The 21,119-nt window shown below is 49.8% G+C and overlaps 1 protein-coding gene across 3 annotated transcripts; it reads left to right on the top strand.

The window, feature by feature from the left end:
* Positions 1 to 1,533: 1,533 nt before the first annotated feature.
* On the top strand, positions 1,534 to 13,085 carry ARHGEF39 (Rho guanine nucleotide exchange factor 39). 3 transcript variants are annotated; one of them, XM_084832710.1, is made up of 10 exons: positions 1,534 to 1,615; positions 2,646 to 2,813; positions 3,867 to 3,961; positions 5,711 to 5,831; positions 6,088 to 6,206; positions 6,488 to 6,558; positions 6,791 to 6,919; positions 9,449 to 9,678; positions 10,077 to 10,165; positions 10,534 to 13,085. In XM_084832710.1, exons 2-10 carry the CDS (start codon positions 2,667 to 2,669, stop codon positions 10,565 to 10,567), a joined length of 1,035 nt encoding a protein of 344 aa, XP_084688836.1. In that variant the 5' UTR covers positions 1,534 to 1,615; positions 2,646 to 2,666; the 3' UTR covers positions 10,568 to 13,085. The 3 variants fall into 3 exon arrangements, with proteins under 3 accessions (XP_084688836.1, XP_084688834.1, XP_084688835.1); XM_084832708.1 differs by having other exon boundaries at positions 10,014 to 10,165; positions 10,534 to 13,084; XM_084832709.1 differs by having other exon boundaries at positions 10,489 to 12,273.
* The last annotated feature ends 8,034 nt before the right edge of the window (positions 13,086 to 21,119 follow it).

Below are 21,119 nucleotides of genomic sequence, written 5' to 3'. Positions count from 1 at the left end.
TAGTCTATGATTCTTATTCCCCGGAGGGTCAACAGTCACCGCTCCAGTCCACTTACTTTTTCTTCCAGCAGCGTGATCAACTTGCACTTGTTGCAGGTGTAGGCCATGTTCTTCTCAGGCAAGAAAACAAAAATGGCACACACCTTGCAGGTCACCACCACTGGAGAGTCCTGTCCTTCCATTGCCTCTTTTCCCTTTTTGTGTCTAGCTTTGTGATTGTTCTAGACTAGCCTGTGCCTGCTCCTCTACTCAGTAGAGGTTAAAAGCAGAGTCCCACTGGTGTGGAAGTGTGTGTTACAAGACAAATAAATGAAAAAAGTTAGTTAAAAAAGAAAAAAAAATGTTGGGGCCTCCCCCTTGACCTCCCCTGCCGAACTCCTGTTTGCTCCCCCTTTTCGCTCGCTCTCTGGGAGCTTGATGCTCTGACTTGGATTCCTGCACTGAGCAGTGGGTTGGACTCGATGGCCTTGTAGGCCCCTTCCAACCCTGCTATTCTATGATTCTAGGATTCTGTAGTCCCTGGACCAGCTGGAGCAGCTTGCTCTGCTCTGCTCAGCTGGGAGGCGGGAAACAGCCTGAAGCTTCCCGCCCACTCAGCTGCTGGGAGTACTCAGGCCGCACCCCCCCAATTCAGCTGGAGCTCTCAGAAGCACCTGGTGAGCTCACAGCCAGTCAGAGGGATAAAGGGCAGCGCCCTGGGCTTCCTGCAGCCCACTTACCTCTTAGCCTCTGCCTCCTTTGTCTCTTCTACCACTGCAACTCCCCTGGCCAAGACCTTACAACGCTTTCAACGTTTGAATGGGTGGTGAATTGACACCACCTGTGAAAGGATACTTATTTGGTCTGCTTTTGCTGAAGGTTACGTATAATTCTTAGAAAGCTATATTTTCATATATATCACACGTTTCATATGCATGCATTGAAACGGATATATTCAAATTAATGTAGCCACAATTTTTATTTTCCTTTTGTTTTGTTGAAAAACAAAGCAAAAAATATAGGACTGCAGCCTTAGTACAGCAATTGTCTCAATACAGTGCATATTCATTTTTATTAATGCAATTGTGCTTAAGCCAAAAAAGGGGGCAGGGGAAGAAACGCAAATTGTTATTTTTATTCCTGCATTTGAGCGTTAGCGCAGAAAGGAAACGAAATTTCAAAAGGGAAAATCTGTACTGGAGGAAGAAACGAAAGCAAGGCTGAAAGCTGCTTTTTCAGCAGCCCCGCTGCCACGGGAGGTTGCGATCCTCGACTCAAGCGCATCAGTGGCGCTTTGCCGGTCCGCACCGCTGGGGCCGCAAATGCAGCGGCAATAGTATCGCGGAAGTACGCCGGCTCGCAAGTGGGGCCGGGGCCGAGCCCAGCGGACCCGAGCCCGCCGCGCGGCCAAAGGCGCCTCCCGGCTGGCCGGCTCACGGGCGGCGGCGGCCCCTCCCCTGCTCGCCCGCCGCTGCCCGTCCCGGCGGCTCCCGCAGGCGGCGGCAGCGCGAGGCGTGTGGCCGGAGCCCGCCCGCCCGGGCGGGCCAGCGCGGCGCAGGAAGGGGCGGCGCAGGCCGGGCGGCCGTTTGAACGCGAGGCGCGCGCTGGTCGGACGGTGCGAGGCGCCGCCGAGCCGGTACGAGGCCGGGCGCCGCCCTCCACGCTCGGCCGGGGGGCGGACGGGCGCGCGACCGGGCCTCGGCGAGCCGAGCCGGGCCGGGGGTCCGGCGCGCCTCCTGCCCGCGGCCGCCCGGCGGGCTTCCTGGAAGCCGCCAGCGGCAGAGGCCGAGGAGGGCTCCGCCCAGCCCAGCCGTGGGAATGCGCCGGCGTGGCGCGCCCCGCGGGCAGGGGCCCCGGGCGGCCCCCGGCCCAGCGGCCGGCGCTGGAGACCGGCGGCGGCGGCGTGCGCCGGCCCGACGGTCCGCTGCGGCGGGGCGGGCCCGAGGGGGCGCAGCTCCTCCCGAGCAGGCCCCCCGCGCGCTCAGCCTCGCCTTGGCTGGCACGGCGACCCCCGCCGGCCGGTCCGCCCCTCGGGTTCCCGGGCCTCGTTTCCTTCCACAGAACTCGCGCGGACGCCTCGCCCGCTGGCGCGCCTCGCCGCCCGGAGTCGGGGCCCGGCTGGAAGAAGGTGCCGCGCATCCACGTGCTCCGGAAGGCCTCTCCTCTCTGGGCCGTCGGTTTCGTGTTCACTGCCTTCCTCGTGTTCAGAAGCTGCGTATCCCCGAGGGTCAGAAGAGCCCAGAAGCTGAATCAGGCCGAAGGCGGCTCTAGTCCCCCGTTCCGTTCCCACAGGGCCGCCTGATGCCCGCTGGGGAGCCCTCACGCAGGACGGGCGCAAGCAGAGCCTCCTCGTCCTGCTCACGTTCCCCAGCAACTGGGCTCCACAGGCCTCCTCTGGCCCCGGAGGGAGGAGTGGAGCCATCGTGGCCAGTCGCCCCTGACGGCCCTGGAAATGGGACAATAAAACAAATGGGACAATAAAACAAACCAAACGCGTGAGAAAGTGTGCGCGCATCTGTCTGCGGCACACAAAATCTGCAGGAAAGGGTTTCCCCTGCCTTGCTGTTGGTGTTGCTCTGATGGTGCTCAGAGACCAGCTCCTGGGCTGAGCTGACCTCTGGCCTGACCCAGGGCCTCTCTCTCCACTGCTGCTTCTCTTTTCCAAGGTCTACGCCGCCACATACACAATGAGTTCCTCACTGGTTCTTCCTGGGAGCAGCTGCAGCCCTGTCGAGGAGCAGAGGGCCCGGTGGGAAAGAAAGCGCTGCCGGACAGCCAAGTTGCTGGTGGAAACGGAGCAGACGTACCTGGGGCACCTGGAGCTGGTGGCCACGGTGAGGAGCGGGGCTTTTGCTGTGCGAGGGCCCCGGGTGGGGTCGGGAGAGCAGGCGGCCTTCCCTGAGGTTGGACACTTGCATCAGTGACATGCAGTGCTGAGGCAGGACGGCCTGGCTCATTTTTCCACACCAACTTTTGTATCGCACCAAGAACTGCCCCACCCATGAAGCAGAGCTGGGCAGGTCTTGGATGGGCATAATTACTTATTTTTATTTATGTATTTATATTAACACTCATAGATACCTTTCTAAGGAAAAACCGACTTAAGGCAACTTAATGTAAAGCATTAAACAATATAAATTAAGAATCAGAATAAAACAACAGAAAGCAATAGTGGAAATAGTGAAAATAGTAGCAACGGTACATAAGATCAGAAGAGCCCTGATGCTGAGTCAGACCCAGGGTCCACTTAGTCCAGCATTCTGTTCACACAGCAGCCAACCAGCTGCCCACGGAAAGCCCACAAGCAGGGCTTGAGTGCGTGATCTAAAATAGATCACGTAAAAGCTCCTAACAAGCCTCATGCCAAAATAAAAATAAAACCTGTCTCCGGTGCATGCCTAAAAGCGGGAAGGGGGGCAGACAGCCCTCTCTGACTGGATTGTGCAGGATGCATGGGGGGGGGGAGCAAGTCCAAGGGGTGGGGTGGGGTGGGGTGGGGTGAGAAGCATGTCATGTCCTGGCACTGTAGTACGATCCCCGGGGGACGTGCATGGACTCGGCAACAGTGTGGCAGCGTTTTTGAGAGAGGTCAGCTGGCTAGAAAGAGAATGTGGGGAGGGAGCTCTGGGAGGGAGACCAAGCTGTGGATACACCAGGCGGCTCAGGGCATTGCAGCCTCCTCTCCTTGCAGCCAGGGCTCTTGCTCCAGGAGGGGGAGGGGAGGGAACAGGAGGCATCTTATCCCTGGAAGGGGGAGGAGGGGGCACTCTTGTTATCCACACTGTGTATGTGCAAGGGAGCGTGACCAGCCTTGCTGCTGAGAACAGGGTCTGTGCTCAGGAATGGCCTGGCCCTGTGGGGTAACAGTTCTGTGTGTCTCCTGCTAGTATTTTGTGGCCATCCTGAGGGCGAAGGGGACCCTGAAGCCAGAAGTGCAGGAGGCCATCTTTGGATCTTTGGAGTCTATCTGCTCTGCCAGCCGGTAAGGGACCCATGTGTTGCGCTTTTGCCAGTGGGGAGGGGGTGGGGGGGCCATGGCCAATATTGGGGCAGGGGGCTACCCTCTAACTCCTGCCCTTCTCTTTCTCTAACCTGAGCATTCAAAACCTACCGCGCCTCAGGATGCTGCCAGGCTGATAGAACTCTCTGAAGCCCTCTGTATGTAAATGACCACAATATTATCTGGGTACCTCTCAGCTAGTACATGTGGACCCAGTTATGTGAATAGATGTGGGCTGAAAAACCCAAGACACAGAATTGTAAAACTGAATTATTTAAGAAATCAGAGTTTGTGGCGTATATGATGAAAAAGGAAGAAAATATATCAGAACTAGCAAAATGTATAAAACATACACAGTTCTGTAGGCAAACTCCTCCCTGCACTGCCTGGCAGGTTACCCCCAAATGGCTGTTCCCAGGAATCCGTTGTTTAATGCCCTTCAACATGGAGGCAGCCCCAGGTTCTGGCTCCTCCAGAGCAAAGAAACAAGGAAAAGTTCCCTCTGGAAAAGCTCTCTTGAATTTCCTGGGTCCTTCCCCTCTTAAAAGACAGGTGCAATCTGACAGGGAGAGCAGGTGACCAAACCCTCAAATGAGCCTGTTGACCATTTCCACCACAACAAGGAAGGGGGCTTGAGCTGAGGACCAACTGCCCCTGGCTGAATTTGGACCAATTTGGGGTGGAAAATCACTCTTCAAAAATGAGTTGAGAACATCCTGATGAGCAGAGGGAAAGTTTGCCCTCCCCTGATTGGCATGGGGCCTGGTGTTTCTGCCGCCAGATGCAGTGATGGGCACTAAGTTGAGCTGTTTTAAAAGGGGATTAGATAAATTCATGGCAGATCACGCTACTAGTCATGATGGCTATATGTACCCGCCAGTATTGGAGGCAGGATGCCAGTTTTGGGGGAATGTTAGGAGGAGGGTGCTGGTGCTGGTGCACATCCAGTTGGACCATCTGGTTAGCCACTGTGGGAACAGAAGGCTGGACTTTGGTCTGATCCATAGAATCATAGAATAGTAGGGTTGGAAGGGGCCTGTAAGACCATCGAGTCCAACCCCCTGCTCAGTGCAGGAATCCAAGTCAGAGCATCCCTGACAGATGGCTGTCCAGCCTCGTCTTGAAGGCCTCCAGTGTGGGAGAGCCCACCACCTCCCCAGGTAACTGGTTCCATTGTCATATCGCTCTCACAGTCAGGAAGTTTTTCCTGGTGTTCACCCAGAATCTGGCTTCCTGTCACTTGAGCCCATGATTCCGTGTCCTGCACTCTGGGAGGACTGAGAAGAGATCCTGGCCTTCCTCTCTGTGACAACCTTTCAAGTACTTGAAGCGCGCTATCATATCTCCCCTCAGTCTTCTCTTTTCAAGGCAGAAGGGTCAAATCCTCCCTCCCTGCCACACACACAAACACACACTCTTTTCTTTCTTTCTTTTTAATTGATCCAGTATGGTTGTACTTACATTCTTTAAGAAATATCAAAAAACTATCTGTTCTAAGGTGTTAGCATTCTGTTTGCTACAAAACATAACCCAGCGCTGACTCCCTGTGGACTCCTCTTCCCCTGAATCCTTGGTGTTCAGTCCAGGAAACACAGTTAGGGAGCTTCCTGAGGCTCCCCTCCATCTGGAGGCTGGGAGGGAGTGGGGGGTGGGTGGGATTCAGCTTGGGACAATATGCAGAATAGCTACCCCGGCCCACCCAGTTCAGGGTGCTCCCCTTTCTGTGCCCAGGACGCTGCTTTTTTACCTGGAGAGCGGCCGCTTGGAGCTTGGGCTGGAGGGCTTCTGTCACCAGCTGGTTTTCTACATCCGGTATGCTGAAAATCTGGAACAGGCCAAGAACACCTTGGAGGTAAACCTCCCCTTCTTGCCACCTGTGCTCTGCTTGGACTGGGATCCGGCAGCCCAGACGACACCAGAGCCCCCACCCCTTCTGCCTGAGCATTGCCTGGAGTCACCGTGCTCTCCAGTGGAACTGGGAGCCACCTTCGACTCCTTGCTGACCAAGGCCTCAGCATGGCTGGGGGATGGGTGGGCAGGAATTTTGGCTGGCTGGCTGGCTGGCAGCTGCTTATACCTGCCTCTCCTTTGCTGGGCTTCACCTCCAGAATCAGGTGAGGAAGAATAAAGCCTTTTCCCGTTTCAAGAAGCTTCAGGAGTCCAGGCCAGAGTTCAAGGGCTACCGGCTGGAAGATCTGCTCCCTCTGCCCCTGCAGAGGCTCCACCAGTAAGTGCCAGCCTCAGCAGAAGCTCCACCCCAATGGCTGACCTGCCTTTCTGTCTGTTTTCTGTGAAGCCACCTTTTCTGTGGGCAGCCACGTTGTGGAGGGCCTTGGCCAGGTGGTCCCACCTGAGACCCTCAGCAGACTGACAGTGGCCGTCTTGAGGGCAGAGGCTGCTGCTAGGCTGTGCCGGAAGGTGTCCGCATTCCTCCTCGGACTGCAACGGGGTGGAGCCCCTGGCAGGTGACTGCCTGCAGCCCTTCTACCTCTTACCTCTCTTGGGCAGGTACAGGGACTTCCTGCAGGATTTGGTGGAGAACACCCACCCAGAAAGAAGTGACTTTGAGCCGCTTACAGGTTGGAACGTCAACTTTTTTGCAAGCCCCCCTAGGAACTTGTTGAAGGGCAGGGCACAGAACAAGGAACTAAAGCCAGCCTCCCGACTGCAGAGGGTCTGGTCTTCTGACCCGTGGCATGCCCCGACCCCACTGGCCATGTTTTCCAGCGGCTGCTGCTTGCACCTGCCCCCTCACCCCAACTGGTGGTGGTGGCATGGCACCGCTCTTGGGTGATGTTGTGTCCTTTGCAGGCATTCTGAAGTCTGTCTTCGAGGTATTTCACAAAGTCCAGGAAATATCTCGCTTTCATGAAAACTTGGACCAGATGCGCAGAGTTCAGAAACTGCTGAAGGGACAGAAGACCAGAGTGTTGGCCCCAGGTGGGTGTGCTGCGTTCGTAACTGACCTCCTGCCCTGGTGGGAGATGATGGGGGAGACAGGACAAGCACGAAGGAGGCAATGAGAGGGACACGTGAGCTGGACAGGCTTCTGTTAACCTTCAAGCCTTGGGGTGGTCATCCACACCTCTTTGGGTTCACACTTGGGAATCTGAGGCTTGTTAAAAGGAGAACACTCCAGCACAGGGCTATAGAACTATAGCAAACTGAAACTGAATCCAGACAAAATGGATGTACTGTTGGTTGTGGGGTGGGCAGGCTGTCCAACCCGGGCTCGGGTTACAACCTTTTCTGAACGGGGTTTCACCCATGAAGGATCAGGTTCACGCTTTGAGGGTGCTCCTTGATCCAATACTGCTTTTGAGGTGGCATTCTGAGGTCAAATCTCGCCCAGTGACACAGGCCATGGTAGCCTCTGGATGGCCTACTCTAACAGACTCTAGATGGGGATGCCCTCAAAACATGTTTGGAAAATTCAGGTAGTAAAACATGCTGCTGCCAGATTATTGGCTGAAGTGGAGCAATAATAAGACAATAAAATACAATATAAACGTTTAAAACTACTGTTTAAAAATAACAACCAAAGAGAGCTAGCAGCAGTGCAAAGATTTAAAATACAAGACCAGATATAAAACAGACACGGGAAGACTAAAATGACTGGGAAAATAAGGTCTTCACCTGGCACCAAAAGGAGCACAGTGTAGGCCCGAGGTGAACCTCTCTGGGAAGCTCATTCCACAACCAGGGTGCCACAGCAGAAAAGGCCCTCTTTGTAGTAGCCACCCACCTCACTTCTTTGGTGGGGGCTCCCGGAGAAGGATTGCTGAATCTGATCTTAGGGTCTGGGCAGGTATATATGGAAAGAGACGAACCTTCAGGTAACCTGGCCCCAAGCCATTTGGGGCTTTGAATGTTCGTTATCAGCACCTTGAATTAGGCCTGGAAATGGACTGGCAGCCATTGGCCAGTCCCTGTTAATCTTGCTGCCTATTTTGGACCAGCTGAAGTTTCCAGACCGTTTTTAAAGGCAGCCCCACATATAACACACTGCAGTAATCCAAACGAGAAGTTATCAGAGCATGGATAACTGTAGCTAGGCTATCTCTATCCAGGTAAGGACATAGTTGGTATATCAGCCTAAGCTGATAAAAGGTGCTCCGTGCCATCAAGTCCACCTATGCCTCTAGTCTGGATCAAAGAGCACCCCTAAACTACAAACCTAATTATAGAATCGTAGAATAGTAGGGTTGGAAGGGGCCTACTAGGCCGTCGAGTCCAACCCCCTGCTCAATGCAGAAATCCAAGTCAGAGCATCCCTGACAGATGGCTGTCCAGCCTCGTCTTGAGTGCCTCCAGTGTGGGAGAGCCCACCACCTCCCCAGGTAATTGGTTCCAGTGTCGTATTGCTCTTACAGTCAGGACATTTTTCCCGATGTTCAGCCAGAATCTGGCTTCCTGTCACTTGAGCCCATGATTCCGTGTCCTGCACTCTGGGATGATCGAGATCCTGGCCTTCCTCTCTGTGACAACCTTTCAAGTACTTGAAGAGCGCTATCATATCTCCCCTCAGTCTTCTCTTCTCAAAGCTAAACATGCCCAGTTCTTTCAGTCTCTCTTCATAGGGCTTTGTTTCCAGTCCCCTGATCATCTTGGTTGCCCTCCTCTGAACCCTCTCCAGTTTGTCTGCATCCTTCTTCAAGTGTGGTGCCAGAACTGGACACAGTACTCCAGATGAGGCCTAACCAGTGCTGAGTAGAGGGGAACTAGTACTTCCTGGGATTTGGAAGCTATGCTCCTATGAATGCAGCCCAAAAGAGCATTTGCCTTTTTTGCAGCCATTTTTGTCATTGCCAAAGGAAGCACAGCGGCATCTGCAGGGAACAGGGCATTCTTGGTAGCAGCAGTGTTAAGGAATGCCCTCCCCAGAGGTGCCCCAGGCCCCTACACTGCATTCCTTTAGACGCCAGACTCAGACCAAGCTCTTTGTGAAGGCTTTGGGAAAGTTTTCTGCATATTCCTGCATTTGGCTTTGGCTGTCATGCTCTCGTTGGTTTTATCCTGCTGCTACGTAGAGTTCACTGTTGTGAATGTGGAAGGGGTGGTTGTATCTTTCGTCGCCTTTGCCATTTGTGATTGTGTTTGTATTTTATCATTTGTATTTAGTTTCATGATAACGATGTTTTCAATCTGAATGTATTTCTGCATGTCGTCTTGGGTCCATCTTTGATGGAGAGAAGTGGGATATTATAACCTATTAACCCAAGCCAGGCACGTCAGGAGCCTTGATGGTGCTGGGAAGGGAGTCAGTTCAGCCTTATGGTACTCGCTGAAAGAATTCATCAAATGCTCCGCTCCCCGGCCCTCAGGTGACTGTGCCAGTGCTGGGCCAGATTCTTGCGTCAGCCATTAGCTCTGGCATGTCGCATTCTTCCTTGATGGACAGTCAGGGGTGGTGTCTTAGTCCCAACAAGTCACCTGGACCTCGTGCTTCTCCCCTCCTCTTTCACGTAGGGCGCTGGCACCTCCAGGAAGGCTGGCTGATGGTGGTGCCCACCAAAGGGGAAGCAGTACAGCACCGGATGGCCTTCCTCTTCTCGGATATCTTGCTGGTGACAAAGCCCTGCCACCCGCTCCATCCCTGGAATTCACACAAGTTTGCCTGCCAGGCCATCTACCCGCTCAGCCAGTGCACTGTGGGGAAAGTGTTTGGTCATACCCCAAGCCAAGGCGGGCTGCTCAGTGTAAGTCTCCCACTCCCCCATCATCAGCCCCGATTGCTGCAGTATTGCCTGGAGGCTGTGTCCTCACCCTCACAGCCCTCTGGTGAGATCTAAGGAGGGGTCTATTGAATACATTCTGCGGAGGCTGATCTGTGGCAGGTGCCAGGGAGAGATGGTCAGCGTGGTTAGCAAAGCTCACCACTGAGCTGGGAAGGGCATCTGCAGAGACACGCACGGAGGCGAAGGAATGGTGTTTGTGGTGTTGATGCATGGGATGGCACAAATGCCATCATGCCTCAGCACTGTGGGCTGTCTTGGGAAGCAAGGTCTAGAATGTGTCATTTTTGTGCCTCAAGCTCTTGCCCTGGGCCATGAAACACCTCTGCAACCCAGTTTCCACCAATGCTCTCCTGTTTCAGCTGTCCTTCCCTCACAAGAAATTACTGCTGATGTCCCATGATCAGGAGGACTTTAACACATGGCATCGAAACCTGGAGGCTGCTGTCAGGTAAACAGTACCCCTCCCTCCCATACCTAGTTTTTTAAATTATACCCCCCCCCTTCACCAAGGAGCTCAGAGTTGTGTACAAGGAACTCTCTCCTCCATTTTAATCCTTGCAACAACCCTGTGAGGTAGGTTGGGCCAAGAGATAGGGACCTACAGACAAGGCCACCCAGCGCGCTTCATGACCAAGTATGGATTTGCAGCAGAGTCTCGATTCTAGTCCAACACTAACCCCCATGCCCCCCGGGTCCGAATCTGCCAGCACAGTGCTGCAAAGACTGCTGTGTCTGTGTAGTCCCAGAGGCCTCTTTCCTCTTCCGGGGCAGGAAGCAAGACCGTTGCTCTTCACATCTTGCCTTCTTCACCCACAGAGGGCTGCAAATCAACTCTCCTGCAGTCTACTGAACGGACAACCTGCACAGCCCATCCTCCCACAGGGCCCAACGAACCAGCAGGTCTCCCTAGCAAATGGGCAGCAGGCATGTGCGTACGGATGGCTCTCCAGGCCGTGTGGAACCACTGGCGTTTGACGCAGATTCTTGCAGCAAAGGGGAATCTTCTCTTCCTCAGGAAGACTGACTCCCAGGCAGGACTCTGCCCACCCCTTCTTGTTTCTGCTTCCTATGTGTAGACCAAAACAAATGTTGGAAGCCAGCCCTTCACCAGGGCTGCTCACCAGCATGAGCTGCTGCCCGTGGGGCAACCCTGTGTCCTTAGCCTGTGGCGCAGTGACTGCTGCAGGGCAGCCTTCCCCGCCCTGGCGCCCTCCTGACACTCTGGACTTCACCTGTCAGCCCCAGCCAGTAGGGCCAGGCTTTGAGATGGAGTCCGGAACAACGGGATGCTCTACACTCAGGAAAGTGGCTTGAGGGGACCCTGTGCCTTCACCACCTATAGCCACCAGGGGACCAGCTGAAGGAGCAAGAGTGAAAGCGTCTGGCTCGCCTGAACCACCGTGGGAGCCCTCGCCATAAGACATCAGCGAAGATGGCAGCAAGTGTCTTAGTGCTTGCAGAAACTCCTTCTCATGTTCATGGATTTTGCAGTGTGGCCTTTTAAAATCTGCATGTCATTCTGATGAAGGTATGAGCAATACCTGTTTGTTTCTCTGGCAGGCTAAGCCTTTGGGGGCAGGAAATGTCCATGTTGGAACCTCTGCATTTTTACCTGGTAGTATGGAGCACAGTGGGTGTTATATCCTGGAAGCTGAGTGATCAGTGTACCATTGCCTAAGAAACAAAAGCAGTTAGGCATGATGAATGAGCACCTCCTCATAGTAGTTCTACTCTATAGTCTCGCTGCAGCCCCAAACAAAATGTAAACAAAGTTTATTTGACGTTCGGAAGCAGCACGATGTCTTATGGCCACAGTTCTAATTACTCTCTATTCCTGAGATATCAAGGATGTTTTCTGCTTTGAGCTCTTTCTTATTGTACAGAGGCTGAAATCCTATGCTCCGTTTCCTGGGAGTAAGCCTCATTGAACTCAGTGGGACTTAGTTTTGAGTAGGTATGTATAGGTTTCTGCCATAAGGGATTGCTTTCTGAGGAGGCCCTTAGATTCCAGATGCTGGGTTTTCAGGTTCTTCAGGGACGATTACATGGAACGACAGACTTTACCTGCGAACTGAAGGTGGTGAAAGACCCATCGCCGCTGTTGGTTTACTTGCCTGTTGTAATGACCATCCACATAAAAAACCCATCTCAGCAAGATTAGCAGCTTCCACAATAAATTTGCCCAGCAGATTTATGTGCCTGATCTCATCTGATCTCGTCAGCTAAGCAGGGTCAACCCTGGTTAGTACTTGGATGGCAGGCCACCTGGGAATCAGGCTTCCTGCATTGAGCAGGGGGTTGGACTCGTTGGTCTTGTAGGCCCCTTCCAACCCTGTGATTCTATGATCTATCAAAGCCTTTCTATATCTTAGGCATTAGCTGTATTTTAAAATGTAACTTGCTCTGCAAAGTCAACATAAAATTTAGTTACTATTTGAAAACATTTTTTTATCTGTCAAGTGCTTATAGTTTCTGTAGATTCCTTTAATTTTCAAGTTTATGTAAATTTTTAGTATACCTTGAAAATAAAAAAGTACACAATTTTTGTGATAGTTTAAAACTTGTAACAGCCACTATTATAAAATGTGATATTAGGTAGAGCCTAACAAAATTATGAAAACAATTGTCATCAATAAAAACCTGTACTTTTTGTAAGTAAAAAATGGTGGTGGAGGAGGAAGCTGTAAGAAGCAGCTTTTCAGAACTGTAAGAATTAACAGAAAAAAGAATTAACAGCCTGTGTTAGTATGGCAGTGTGATTCTGGACAGACTCTGGTATCAAGCAGGAATATTTTCTAGAGGAGTAGCCATATTAGTTAGATAGCATCACCGATGCAATGAAGATGAACTTGAGCACGCTCCGGGAGAGAGCGCAGGACAGGAAGGCCTGGCGTGCTGTGGTCCATGGGGTCACGAAGAGTCGGACAGGACTGAACAACAACAACAAGCCATATTAGTCAGTTGCAGCAACACCAGTCTTGTGGCACCTTAAAGACTAACAAACTTTTTGTGAATGGGAGGTTATTCAGAGTTGCAGAAATATGCACACGTGTGTGAGCAGTGAGGTCAGAAGGAAAACGAAATGCACAAAAGGTCTGGCTTCCTACATCGGCCTCCCTGAGAAGACTGTTATTTTCTCTTCTTTTAAGAAGATCCATCCTTCACAGTCTCTAGATTTAAGAGTGATCTGGACCTCCCAAGCTCACGGACAGGCCAAGACATTTTGCTGACTGAGGCAGAACAGCAAATGACGCCTCTGCCTAAGTCACAGTGCATAACGCCAAAGCCAGTCAAGTTACTTTGGCATTTGAGGCCAGTCGCAGAAAGCTTATAATGCTGTAATAAATTTGTGACTCTTCAAGAACACAAAAAGAAGGCGTCCCTCTGCTTTACATCTGTTCACCTTTCTCCAGCATGCACAAAATCCCTTACTCTCAAGGAGGACTCTGCACCCACTGCAGTCTGGCCTCAGGGAAGGAAGGTCTCTGGCACGCCATGGAAGCAGCCAGTGCACCTGCTCTCCCCCTTGGTAGGAGCCTTGCTGCTTCCAAGGGCAAAGTGGGCTGGGCAGGGCACGTCTTTCTGTATAATCAACTTAAAGTGGGATTGTTCAGCCATTTTGGTCACTCGACATAATAGTCCAATAGCCCCTTTTATATCTAAAAATGCATCACTTCACTTCAGGTGGCAGGCATACCTTCAACACTGCACAGCTGCTACATTCCTGATGGTAGAGCAATAATATTTTATGGTTACTGTCAATTGTTTTAAAGCTTCCACACATGTGCAGAGTTTTACATTTTAAACTCACATAAGGTGCAATCCTATGCATGTTTAGAGAGAAAAAATGTTCTACAACTCTCAGCATACCCAGCCAGCCATGCTGGCTAGGGGATTCTGGGAGTTGTAGGACCTTTCTGTCCTATTTCTGCAATGCCTTCATCTGTATCCCCTTCTGCCTTTTCTCCACCCTTTTTCAGGCTGTCATTCTATGCACATTTAGACATACTTAGGATTGTGTTGCAACTCTCTTTTCAAAGTGAGACAAGATACACATCCACACACACCGTGTTTACCAAAGGAACTGCTTGCTGATTACTGCATCATACTTGGTTGAAAAAGGGGGTGGGGACACCCCAAAATAAGCAAGGGCAGCTAGGAATTGCTTTAGCACTCTTGTGATGTTGCATTCCTGAAGCTGGATACAGAAAGGTGAATCCTTTCTTCAGAAAGGGCCTCGGGGCATGGCCATGCCTTGTTTCTTCCCCTCACAGATGACAGCTGCCCCACTGGGAAAGGAGAGGCCAAGTCCACTTGGGCCTCTCCTTTTCTCCCCCAGATCCTGCTGGAGTCTGGACTGGGGTGTGGGGAGGGAATAGCCAGCTCAGGCAGAGGCAGCAGCACCTGCCTGCCTGCCCACAGCAGAGCCTCTCTCCCAGACCTCACTCTGGGAGCAGGGCCGCAGGGCTGGTTGGAACGGGAGGGCAGCAGCAATGTAGGGCAAAAGGCCCCAGTACACCACAGACAGGGCTCTGGGCGGGAGGGACCTTGGCGACCAGTGGCTCTAACCTGCTGCTCCTTGCAGGGGGTGCTGCCTGATGCGGGAGCCTCCCTTGTGGGAGGAAGCAAAGCCCTTGGCTGGCCTCTTGGCATCCTCCCCCACCCCCCGTCATGCTGTGGGTCCTTGTCAGAAGTTCGACCTAAAAATTAAGGGCATCCATTAAGACCATTCAGGTTTACTCAGAAGTAAGCCCTACTAAGCTCACTGAGTTCATTTAAGCAGGCATAGGATTACAGCCTTATGCTAGTTATCAAAACCCTAGCCACTATTAGGAATCTACATTCTAAAATGTTATACCAATACAAACGGCTTTAAATGATACTTAAGAGAGCAGCAGGGGGTGCCTAAACACCATTTTTAAGATGGCTAAAGCTGTACGGCAGGGCAAGAACTCTCTTCCAAATGAAGTCTCTGCACTTAGATTCGGCCAGGGAGCAAGGAGCCCCCACACCGGCCTTGGCTATCACAAGGTCTCCTGATGCAATTTAAAAGATCTGCTGCTACTGCCTGCAAAGGGCATTCTCATTGTAGAACAGTTGGCCTGCTCAAAGGTTATCCCAGTCACAAAACTTGTATTCCTCTTCTTTCTCTAATTTGTCCAGAGCAAGGCATAAAGGATGGACATGACTCTGCCTTTGTTTTGTGCTGGTGTAGCAGCCATATCGGGGGTCAGACTAAGTAGCCTCATGCAGTCTCATGCTTCATGTTCTTGCTGAGCTCTTTCTCCCTTGAATATATTGTTGTAAGCTGACGAGACACAGGAATTCCTTATCTTGTCAAAGGTCATACAATTGTATATCTTGTTCTCTGCTGTTCTCTCCTTATCATGGCTACCCTATAACCCAGTTCTTGTATTATAAACAATGGTGCTAGGAGGAAAAATGTTGAGGATTGCAACCCCATGCGGGAGGGGGAGGAGGAGCCGTTTCATATGTGTCACAATGTCTATAAAACCAATGTGCTAATGTAAATCGGGGCTTCTGGCTCTTTGGAAACGATTCCAGCCTTAAGCCCGCGCGTTAAATAAAGAATCTCTTTTTCCTTCACTCCGTGGTCTCTCTGACTCTGGGTTCTGCAACATAAATGGTGCCGTGACTCGGATGTGGCAGGCTCTGAGCCAGACAGGTGGCATTTGCCTGCTCTTGATCGCCGCACCAGGAGGACGAGCTCGGCGCATGCCTCCCTTTCTTGGCGCCACCGACCTTTTTGTCGAGTGAATGGGAGAAAGCCTGCACCGGGATCGCCCAAACGGTAGTGAGCAGCAAGAGAACCCTGGGAAGCGGAGGAAGGAACTTGAGCCCTGCCTGTATCGCAGCTGCAATTGAGTTGAAACCCACATTGGAAGCCTTCAGGAGAAAGGCAAGTATATGGGAAAAAGAGGGCCCCGCCTTTAGGGAGAAAGGCCACTGGGCAGAAAAAAAGAGGGCCCCGCCTTATGAAGAAGGTCAGTGTTGGTGGTATACGTATACAAAAGAACCTACTCCTTGCGGGTAGAAGGGGGGCCTGATCACACCCCCGAGTGGGCGCCAGTACCTAGCACGCCAGTACTCAGTAGGAAGCTGAGGAAGCTGGGGAAGCCGTTTTCCGCTCTGGTAAAAAGTGGGAAAAGTGGGTGGCAGGGACATATGGATGTAGTGGAGAGATTGATGATTGTGTGAGTGGCTACTGCGGTTTCTGACGCATACCGTTGACCGTCCGGGTGCCCAGGCCAGTAGCAAAGTGCGTGGTGTGAAAAATCCTCTTGTGTCGGCCAGTGAGACCCCTTACTCACTGACCAATTCCCATTCCCTAATTGTGTCTGTCTTCAATTTAGGAGGGAGGCTATGGGTGGTGGGGGAAGCAAACCTTGCACCCCCTTGAGATGTATGTCAAACAAAGAAAGAAAAAGGTGTTTTTTTAAAGATTCAGAATAGAAAGAGAAAACAGCAAAAAGCTCAAGGTCGAGCTGAGAGGAAAAAAAACAAGATCTGAGGCTGTTAATTAGAAAAATGTTGCAGGACAGTCTGGCTTTTAACAAAGCGTGGGAGCGTGAGAGTGTAAGGCCAAAGAAGTAGCTGTTAGCCTAGCGCGCCGAGAGAGGGGGGGCAGGAAAATTGCCCACAACGTTCTGAGTTGTGCAACATCATCACCTCGCCTAATTGAGATGAAATCCCTAAGAAATGGAAACTGAAAATGAAGACCCAGAAGATGAAGGCAAAATAGAAAATAAAGGTGAAGAATCAGCCCCCAGAGCACAGGCTAGACCCCTCTTCGAGTGAAAAGTGTGCCATAAGACTGTCCCAAAGCAGAATGAAGCGGAAAGACCACGTTGAAGATCTCTGTCAAGGTAACCGTGTTTAGCTTTGAACTGTGTTAAAATTGCATAGAGCCTGTAGCTACTGACCATCAGCTATATGATTTCTGAAGAGCGTAACCATTAAGCTTTTGCCGTGGGATTCCCTGCAATGAAGAAATCTCACTGATTTGAGTATCCAGTGTTACACTGCCTAAGTGTGTGTGCTAAAGAGACCAAGAAACCAGACAGCATGTTCCTGGCCAAGCCAAAATCACGCTACTGCCATGCTCCTGAAAGCTGCAATAAACTGTGTAAGCTGGGAGACCCAACCTGATTGAGAAGAAAAGAAGATATTGGAGCAACTGTCTTGAAAAACAATGAGATCTGTGTAGCTGGCTGGCTGACGCTGTCAGTGATGTTACAACTTTAAATTAAGACTGTTTTCCTGTTTGAGACCCCAGCGAAGAAAGCTAACCCGAGTTATTTGTTGCCCGTGCCAAAGCAAGAATTTGGTGGCCCTGTACCTCATCATGTCCTGTTTTGAGCTTGGGATTTACAAATACAAACAAACTGAGAAGCTTGCCTTTGAAGTCCTGCAAATCACCCCACCGCCTCCCCGAAGATTAATGGCTGCCTGAAAAATGCAAGTATAAGGCGATGCCCATCACCCCCAGCGTCCTGAGTTTCGGCACTCAGTGTTTCAGTGCTTTTGTGTACCAGGTTAGAAAAGAAAAAAAAAGAGTAAGTTTTTAAAATGTCTGTGAGAGAACCTGACAGAAGTAAAATAAAATTTACAGAGGAGTTGCCCAAGTTAAAGCATCATGGCTAGAGAGCTGAGCTGTGCCGCTCTGTTTAGACAGAGGCCTTGCTAAAAAGTTAAAGGCCCTTGTCTGTCAGAAGGGGTGTAGGGCCACACTTTCCCTTTTTAAACTGATGCAAAAGTGGAGAGCCTTTGCTGGAAACATCGCATCTTCATTGCCCAGGGCCTTCTCTGTTTGCCTCCATCATCATCTGGGCTTTTTAGAGACACTCTGCACATGAACTAAAATTTTAAATTGTCAAAGACTTGCCATGGACAGTGCTGTGAAGCTTTTGATAAACTTGAACTCTCATCGCTGTGGACCATGTGTCTGTGTTTGTAGTCAGCTCAGTGTACAGCAGGCTAAGTTTGATCTGTGACTTTTAGATTTCCTTTTGCCAGAATTCATGCAGCATAGAGTTGCCGATGCAAAAATGGTGACCTAGAACTCTGCGTGTGTGGGTATGCCCGTCCCTTGATTTTAATGAGCCCTGAGCTTTCAGCCAGAAGACCAGTATAATTGCTGGATCTGCTCCATCATGCCTTACCATGCAAGAAGTGTTTTCCATTCATTGTGTTAAATTGCAGAAAAAGTTTGTTGTATATATTTTATGATTTCTTAAATATCATAAAATATATGTGATATTTGCAGATTAGTGTTAGTTGCAACTCCAAATAATACTAAGTGTGGTTCCCAATGGATGACAAGGAAAGAAAGACAAAAGCAAGTAGAAAGGAAAGAATAGAGAAAGTAGCAGACAGATAGAGAAGACAGATAGAAAAAAGAAGAAAGAAAAGGCAAGAGGCAAAGAAAAAAAAAATTGTAAAAAAAGAAGCGTGGCCATAGTTGCCCCCAGGGTAAATTAAAAGCAGCTGATTGTGCCTGGAGCTTATTACCTGGGGTAAAGTAGCCACAATAATGTAATAGTTCTTTAAAATGAAGAAAATGTAACTAGAAGGAGAAGAAGAGCCTATCCCAAATGTGTGTCAGTGGGACTAGTGTAAGGCAGAAAAGTTTAAGTAAGTTTAACTTGAAAAAGACAAATAAAGAGACAAGGCTGGTGCATGGAGCAGAAAGTTTTATATAAAAAGTTTGAAACATGATCTGCAATACAGGCAGATCAGCAAAGAAAAAGAAAGCAAAAGAAAGAAAAAATTTGTCTTCCCATACTAATAAATAAAAAGTGTTATCAAGCACTTTGGGAAGCGAAGTTGTTTACAGGAAGCTGTGCCTGAGAACCAAACACTTCTAGCCTATGCTGAAAATGTTTGCTAGTGTTATGGGTAACATGTATAGTATAAAAACCCATTTAGCGCAATAGCTCATGGTTCAGAGAAGCTGTCTGATCCAAAAATTAAGTACGCCTGTGTGCTGTAAGTTACCCAATAAAGTCTCCTTGTAAGTAACCCCCCCCTGCTGGAATCCCAAAACACAAGTTGGGCTAGAGCGCCTCACCCAGTATCAAACCCTGCTGTTAAAAGCCATGAAAGCAGGTATAAAGAAGTCAGTTAATATGACCAAAGTGTCTAAAGTGCTGCAAGGTGCCACCGAGGCCCCAGAGCGTACTTGGAGCATCTTTCAAATGCCTATCGCCAGTACACCCCCCTCGACCCAGAGGCCCAAGAAGACGTAAACGAAAAAAGAAAAGAAGAAGACCCGGCAGAGGCAGAAGATTCTTAAAAAAAGAACCAGTGTGCCCAGTGTGGACAAGATGGACATTAGTGGCATGAATGCCCAAATAAAATAAATCAAATACACAAAGGAAAAAACCAAAGAGGCCAGAATGGGCGAAGAGGGAGACAGCTTGAGAGGGGCCGTGATATTGACTGTGAGGGGCCGTGACATTGACTTCATAATTGACACTGGAGCAGCATCAAGAGCAAGCAAACGTTAGCCTTAAACAAGAAGTCCAAACACTGAGCAAAGGTCTTCAAGCCCAGCGTCGCTTTGTCTTAAAAAAATAAGCCCCCAATTCCCATCACAGAAGTTCATCCTTTCCAACCAAGAGTTAAAGTATGAGTTAAAGAGGGAAAAATAACCCTTTGACTCCCAGATAGAGAAGACTGAAAACTGTCATACTTTCCACCCCCGCAGCTATGAAAGCAGCTAGAGTTAAACCCTAGATACATTGGACACGAGTCAAGAGAGCGAGAGGGGGAGAGTAGACTATAAACAGAAATCCTGAAAATCCTTTAAAAATCATTCTGAAAAAGCAGTAAGAAGACTCAGGCTAGACCTTACTGTGGACACCCCAGGAGACTGTCCCCCAGCGTACGGTCAGACCTGCAACTGGAGAATTGAAGAAGGGGACTAGACCCTACTGCAGCTTGCCAGGTGAATAGCTGCCCAGCGTACGGTCAGATCCCAAAGAAGATCAAACGTGTGTTGTAGTGTTAGTAGTGTTGCATTGTGTCTCCTTAATAAGGTGCAAAAAGGGGGGCCAGCCCCTGAAAGAGAAAGTTTGTCCCAGGGATTTGCTGATAATTACTGGCTTCACCTGGCTAACATCACCAGAGTAAAACATTTTTGTTTGCCAAGAGGTATACCTGCAAACAGGCTTATTAGCTCTTGCCTAATACCTGTCTGTAAACATCCTGGGAACATTCAAAAAGATACCATGTTAAAAGTTTATGGTGTAAGTTTAACTTATTCCCAAAATGCTAATTGGGGCGTGGTTGCAAAGATCCTACCCCCTACAGAGTTCACTCTACGCACCCCCATCGTTGCTGAAACAAATGCTACGTGTGCACAAATGCTTAATTGTCAAAATTTTTTCCAGAAAATACAAAGCTATCCCTGGCCCCCTTCCACTGTAATAAAATTCAAAACATATCTTTTAATGATGCCCACATACTTTTGCCTCATGGATGGTTTTAGACATGTAATTCCCGCACTTGGTCATTCATTCCTGCCAACTTGTCTGATAACCACCCATGTTGCCTCAGCCGCCAATTGAACTGGTGCCAATTCTTCCCCTGTAGCCCGAGAAAATCCGTCAACGGCAGCCTCGAGCACTCCAACTAACTAAAAATTGTAATAGTCATGTGCAGTTATATTCTGACTCAGAAAAATTGGCCTTAGCAATGTCACTATTTGAGGTTCCAGGTTTAGCCGTGGCTGATGGTCTGGAAATCAACCGGTTAGCTTGCAGCTTAGCCAAAAGCATAAATGCCACCTCACGAGCATTGTCATTGTTAAATAAAGAGTTGCGTGATCTAAGAGGTGCAGTTCTAGAAAATAGAGCTGGTATAGATTACCTCTTCCTTCTTCATCATTTAAGTTGTGAGACACACCAAAAGCTCTGTTGTTTTAACTTAACTGATAATGGCAATGCTGTAGATGAACAGATCAACAAGCTGCACAATATAGTAGCTAACAAAACAATAAGACAAAACAATTAGCTCAATTAGTTAACCCCTTGGCTTCCAGATCTTAGCTAGCTTAAAAGCATTGTTCATCCTAATTCTATCAGTATTGTTCATAAAAGTTCTGTTATGTCTCTGCGTTCCTTGTCTTATGCGCTTTAACCAATCTGTTTTATGTCTCAGCTAGTAAAACTGCTGCCCTCTATGCTCTAATAGCCCAACAAGAGGCTAAGTAATATGTATGTCACAAAAAGCTTTGTATAGTTATCAGAAATGCTATAATTGTAATGAAATTATGCATTTAAGAGGGGAATGTAGCAGCCATATCGGGGGTCAGACTAAGTAGCCTCATGCAGTCTCATGCTTCATGTTCTTGCTGAGCTCTTTCTCCCTTGAATATA

This window comes from Heloderma suspectum, chromosome 2 (assembly GCF_057233095.1).
Source record: "Heloderma suspectum isolate Gila_16-S chromosome 2, 16-S_ref, whole genome shotgun sequence".
NCBI lineage: Eukaryota > Metazoa > Chordata > Lepidosauria > Squamata > Helodermatidae > Heloderma > Heloderma suspectum.
The sequence above is the reverse complement of the archived record's forward strand: the minus strand, read 5'-3'. Positions and strand labels throughout refer to the sequence as shown.